Source organism: Vombatus ursinus, unplaced genomic scaffold, assembly GCF_900497805.2.
Source record: "Vombatus ursinus unplaced genomic scaffold, bare-nosed wombat genome assembly UNPS02009205.1, whole genome shotgun sequence".
In the NCBI taxonomy this organism is placed as follows: domain Eukaryota; kingdom Metazoa; phylum Chordata; class Mammalia; order Diprotodontia; family Vombatidae; genus Vombatus; species Vombatus ursinus.
Window position 1 is genome coordinate 29,340,313 of NW_020948983.1, and position 6,399 is coordinate 29,346,711.

Genomic DNA, 6,399 nt, shown 5'->3' on the forward strand with positions numbered 1-6,399 from the left:
ATGTCTTCTACCTCTAATGGAGCATACACTTAGAGTTAAAATAGTTCCATTTCAGGGAAAAGTATCCTCCCTCTGATGGATGGATAAACGAACAAGCTTTTATCAAGTGATAATTGTGCAAATCATTGTCCTAAGAGCTGGGGACACAAATGGAAAAGTAAGAGAATACTTGATCTCAAGGAGCCTGAGCACACATAGTAGGCATCAGCTCTGGGTCCAGTGAGACGCGAGGTATTCCTTGGGGTACAGCAGCAAGGCAGATGGTGATAACTCTTTAGTTTCAGTGCCATGTTCATTGATAAAACCATAGTTAAATCTCATGTTGAGGTATTTGACTGTGCTAAGACCTTTGGTGGGGAGAACTTTTCTGGGTCTTTAGCAGCTGTAGCTCCTAAAAAGGCAGGAGGACCATTGATATCTCCATAGGAGGGACTGGAAGCAGGGTGAATTGTCTGGAGGACACTTGGGCTCATCTGACCTTTCACGGTAGTTGGCATTGGTTCTTTTGGGATGGTGAGATTTTTCCAATGGGATTGAACCCCTGAAAAATGGTTGTGGAACTAGGTTGGAAGCAAGGCTGGAGGCTTGAAGGGAGCTGATTTTTTATTCCTGGGGCTGTATGGGATTGTGGGTTGCTTCCACTAGGAACTAAAGGAAGATGTGGTCAAGATCAGGGCAGTGATTTGATCTGCCTGGTACATGCTGCCTTCTGGATACTTTGTTGCTTCAGCTGTCTTGCTAGGTGACATTGAAAAATCAGAGTTGGTTCTTTCTCTGTTTTCCATCTTTTGTAAGAAGCTAGATTTGGGTTAATATTAATGTTTGAATCTAACATACTAAATTTCCCCTCGAATTCTCCCAGTTTCCTGAAGCAATTAAATTACTCTATTTGGCTAAGCTACAAGAAATTCTCTCTTCCATGAAGCATGGAAGTTTGTGATGTGGAAATCTTTCTAGACTACTGCCATAGTGGCAGTTGTGGTTTCTTTAAGAGTATTGGCTAGCAGGCTGCTAGAAATAGTGAATGAATCAGGATCAAGTGGTTTTATAGCTGATGGAAAAATAGACTTTCTGGGTGAGGGTAGGTTCTATGTTAACATACTGGAAATGGACAGTTAGAAAAAAGGGATCTTGAGAAACATCTCTGACAACCTCTCTCCCTGTCCTAATCTCCCCTCTCTTCCCCTCCCTCCCATGCCTATTGTAGATGATGGGGAATTTTTGGCCACCAGCTGCCTTCATCTGCTTTTCATTACAAGTCCTGCCAGTTGTACTGCACTATGGGGCCCTCCACCTTCACATGCGTGTCATTGGTTCCCACATTATATCCATGTGAAGTTTCCAAAAGCCAACTCTTTCCTGTCTCTTGCAATCCCATTGGCACATGACTGAAAATAAAGCAATAGAGTTTCATTTCCCTTCCAAAAAAGGTTTGTCTGTGACTGTTAATTTTCTATGGAACTCTAGTTGCCAAGATATCTGGCCTAAAAGAAAGTATGTGATCTTTCTCCAAATGTAATAACACATTTGCCTAGCCTTAAAGCATGGAGAAACCATATCCAATAAAGTGCAGAATTTAGTTCCTTACACTGGACTTTGAGACTATTATATGAAGAATTGCTTGTTATACTTGAAGAATGAGATGGAAAAAATCAGAACTGGGAAGTATCATGGTGCTATGGGAAGTTTTGGATCTAAAATCAAAAGACTTGGGTTTGAATCTTGACTCTGGTACTTAATACTCACATGACTTAGGCCAATTAAGCCTCTCTGCTTCTCAGTTTCATCATCAGTCCTTGGACCTTTATTTGCTTAGCATTGACCATAAGCATTCGTTTGTCTTCTGTTTTTTAGCATTAAACAGGAACTCAAGAACCTATGATGATGTAGTCCTTTTGTCTCATGTTTGTATCTCTTTTCTCCCACTAGGGCGGCCTTTCAGCAGCCCCTGCTCGGGCTGTATCTGCAGTGAAAAACATTAATCTCCCTGAGATTCCTCGGAACATCAATATTGGGGATATCAACATCAAAGTTCCCAATCTCTCCCAGTTTGTCTGAGGACTGAAGTAGCATCAGACAGATCGAGCAAAACGGAATCTCTTTGAAAACCCAAGGCCAGGATGATCATGGATTTGAGCAGAATTTAAGTCTTAGCAACGTTACAACCTAAGGCCTGGTCTCTTTTTGTTTGGGCAGACTCATGGGTGTGGGATTAGGGAATAGTCAATGTCATATCACGATCTCTGTGCACATGTCCAGCATGAAGTTCTTCATTGCCTACAGGTACAACATTCATGTAGGGGATGCATATCCCACTTAAGCAAATCAGCTAGCATTCTCAAATCCATTTTCTTCTGCATGCTGAATCTCCCCAAGGGTGGTGGTTGTTTGAGTTAGTCCCCACAGATTCTAGTGGGGCTGATATCTAGAGGATCATTATTCTCAGTGCCACAAGATTCTTGTGGTGGTTATACCTTTTTGCTAGGTGCCAAGGATTGGCTCTTTAGATTCAGATTCAGGAAAGCTGGCTTTCCTCTGAAGTCTATCAGAAAATGATAGGTGTGGGGGACTAATTTTCATAGAAGTCTGAATCACCTGCTGGCTGGATTAAGGTGATTGTAGCTAATATTCTTCTCTCTAGTCATGCCTGTGTATAGCAAATAACATTTCTTTCCCCAAGAAAATATCTTCTCATCTGTCAAGAATCCAAGATCTGTTTTCTCTGGTGTTTTATGAGAAGTCTGTAGTCAGAAATGTGACAGCAGCTGCTTATCCATAGATTGACAATGGATCTTCAACCACCCAACTTCTCAGCAGATGATAAATCTCATAAGTTCCCTACCTAAGGAATGGCCCTGGCTGAAGGAGTACTTTTGGGGCTGGGAGACTTACTTTTGTAGCAGTTAATGTGAGATGATATTTGGATTATTTTAGGCTTATAGTTGTGTTGTGGTCTTTTATGAAGACTCTTCCCTTGGCTTACCTTCAGTTGGGAGTTCTAAGTTCAGGGCTGAATGTTGCTTCTGTCTCTTCTATATCACAAACCCATTGCAGTTTCCTTATAAAAGATTAGGACAGGGATCTGGTAAGAGTAAAGGAGCCATGTGTTTGTGGGGGGTCAAGGTGAGAAATGGAGATGTTCAAGGATTGTAATGAGGAATGTAATGAGCTTAATCTTTGGTTGAAGATAACGTGTTAATGAGTTTAAAGAGTTCGAAGACAGGGTGTGTCCCTTTCCTCTGTGGTAATAAATATACTTCTCCATGACTTGCATATCTTTTTTTATGATAAATTTATAGTTAAACTGCACATGTCAATATTCAAATTCCTATCCTCCCTACCTGCCTTTCCACTGGACCTGATCAGATGCTGCAAAATATTTATTTCAACAGCACACTGTGTTACCTGTGTGGTCAAATGCTTCCTTTAATTGTAGTAATAAATCTTTCAACCTAATTGGAACCTCTGTTTTGTACAAAACTGTGTGTGCTGTCCTCTTCCGCTCCAAGGGAGGGTGTGGGGAACTGAGCTGTTATTTTGTTTTTTAAGCTTCCCGAGAAGGTAAGTTTACTCTACTTGTAGGACTGCGGTTGAAGAATATTTTTGTCTGTATTTGAATTGTGCAATTCTTTTCACCCTACCACATTTTTCTTTGAAAGAAAATCACTGTCATTTCACATTGACTTTCCCTCTTCCTAGTAATAAATAGATATAATTGTGCAAAACAAATCAACATATTGGCTGTGTCTAAAAAACGTGTGCTTCGTTTTATACCTACTGTTTGCCACGTCTCTGCCAGTATGCCTACCTGGAGTAAACTTTGACTCCAGCCCTGGAAGCAAACGAGGTTCCTGTAGAGCAGGTTCTCTTTGAGAGACTTAGTCCTCCTCAGACCAGACGACAAACTGAAGTTAACAGAGACATTTACTTTATTGGGTGCTGCTAATATGTAGATTTAAAGCTGAAAAGGACTTCAGATGCCATCTGGTTCAGTCCCTTCATTTCACAATTGAGGAAACTGAAGTCTTCAAGAATATACAGGTAGTGATGTCAGAATCAGGATTTAATTGAGCTCAGTTCACCTGAATTGGACTGGAAAATCAGTGCTCTTTCCACAGCAGACATATAGGAATAATTCAAAAAAGCCCAAGTTATTATTTTAAAATTATCTCTTTTATCTGTCAGAGAATGTAGCAAATCTGCTGGATATAAAGGCAGGTGACACCTTTTGACATACAGTATGTCTCAGGGAAATTTCTTGTTGCCTTATATGTATTTTAAATACTAAATTTTAAAATGTAAACAGAAATAATGAGTGATGTGAATTTTGATACAGATTATGCAATACTCATATTAGGAGTAATATGAAGTATGAGGAGTAAGAGGAGTAGGAGTAAGTGTTATTTGGTTGAAGACAAAGGTGGAGAAATAGGCAAGCATAGTTAGAGGTCACTAGCTGGCTTGTTCTCCCAAGCCTTGTGAAGTCTTAATTTATGTTCCACATTTGTGGCAGGGAGTACTGGGACATATTCCATATATGTTCAGTCATACAATGAAACTCAATCGTTATATAATAGTTCAATGAATCTAACTGTTCTGTCATTTGTATGCTGGGTCTCATTTGGTAAAAGTTATCTCTAATCCTTTTTAACCAAGGGTTTTGTACTTTGTAAATGCATCATGTACTTAAATTCTCAATATTCCACCAGAGTATGTCATCCATTTGAATAATCTTTGTTAGGTATGTGCAGAGTTAACTTTTAAGTGTTGGGGGAAAAATAACTTTACTCCAGTAAAGAATATGAACTCTTTTGTTTGCAATTAGTATAAGGCTTGAGAATGAACGAATGAAAGGAAGAAGGAAAAAGCATTTATTAAATGCTTACTGTATGCTAGGCATTGTGCTGAGCACTGGGGATACAAATACAAGCAAGCAAACCAGTTCCTCTCTTCAACAGCTTACATTTTAACATTGGAAGATAGCTTAAATAGGGGAGTGTTTTGGGCAGGGAAGTCAAATGGAATCATAAGGAACTGATTGATATGTTCTTTCTGGGGATACTAATGTTGATTTGATTACTGTTTTGAGAGCTGGAGTTAGAAAGGTGGTATAGTTACAGCAGCATGGCATGAAGATGCCTACAAAGTAACATGCTGAGTCTAGGTCTCAGCAAGATAATTTTAGTCTTTGAATCTCATCAATCGAAAGTGCATAGTCTCCGGGTGGGAGCTTGAGTTAGGTTGGAGGTAGAGGTTGGAATGTAGGAGCTGGCACTTTGGAGATAACTAAGATTCTTTGGACCTTCATTTGTGCTGATTCACTTTTGTGAGACTGTAGACTAAGATTTAGTCATGAATTTTCTGTAGCTCCTATAATTTGGACGTAACAAAAAGAATATTGAACAGATAACTGTTTTTGCTTAACAGACATATCAGGAGTTTCCTCTAAGTCGTAACATACTATGCAATATCTAAAACTGTCATCAGTTATACGATATGTTTTACATGGTGAAGAACTGCTTATATCAAAACCACCAGGTACTTGGAATAAATATGATGAAGAACTGGAAGCCAATTTGGTGCCTATCAAAAGGGGAGTGACTGAACAAGTTATGGCATATGAATGTGATGTAATACTATTGCATTATAAGAAATGATTAAAGCATTGGTTTCAGAAGAACCCGGGAAGATTTGTATGAATGCATGCAAAGTGAAGTGAATGGAACCAGGGAAACAATTTATACAGTAACAATATTGTAAAAACAAACAACTTAAAAAGACTTAGTAACTCTGATTAACACAATAACTAGCCACAATCCCAGATCCCAGAGGACTCAGATGAAACAGGCTGCCGCCTCCAGCGGGAGAAGTAATGGACTCAAAATGCAGATTCTTTCTCTCTCTCCCTCTCTCTCCCTCTCTCTCTTTCTCTATTTCTACCACCCTCATAATTAAATTTAAGGGAGAAAAAGAAAGGCTTTCTTTACCATTAAATTTAGTTTAATGAAAAATTTTGTCAAAGTGATGGATCAAAATAATATAGGTTTTCTTTACCTGAATAATAAACAGGCTAAAATCAAAGAGGAGGTATTATTGAGTACTTTGCAAGGCAAATGATGAAAGATGAACATTTTGAGGAAGAGTTGTATGAAGTTAAAGAAGCTTCATAAAATTGTTTTTACGAACAACAACATGTTATTAATAAAGGCAAACTTTACATCCCTGCAAGGGAAGGTGACACTTGTAACTCTTGAGAATTGTATCATTATAACATTTAAAAGGGGTATACATAGACAAAGGGCATTGGTATAAGTTGACTTTGATGTGATGTTAAAAGATCGAAGGGGTGGAAAGGGATTGTTCTGAGAGAACTCTGAGGAAAGGAGAGGCAGATGAGGG

The 6,399-nt window shown here is 39.0% G+C and overlaps 1 protein-coding gene across 2 annotated transcripts in view; it reads left to right on the top strand.

Moving 5' to 3' along the window:
• Positions 1 to 3,462, top strand: part of LOC114035509 (AP-3 complex subunit sigma-2) — a 69,086-nt gene extending 65,624 nt beyond the window's left edge. For both annotated transcript variants that reach the window (XM_027851657.1, XM_027851659.1), the window contains one exon: positions 1,930 to 3,462. In XM_027851657.1, coding sequence (XP_027707458.1) covers positions 1,930 to 2,058 — 129 coding nt within the window. In that variant the 3' untranslated portion in view covers positions 2,059 to 3,462. The remainder of the gene's footprint in view (positions 1 to 1,929) is intronic.
• The last annotated feature ends 2,937 nt before the right edge of the window (positions 3,463 to 6,399 follow it).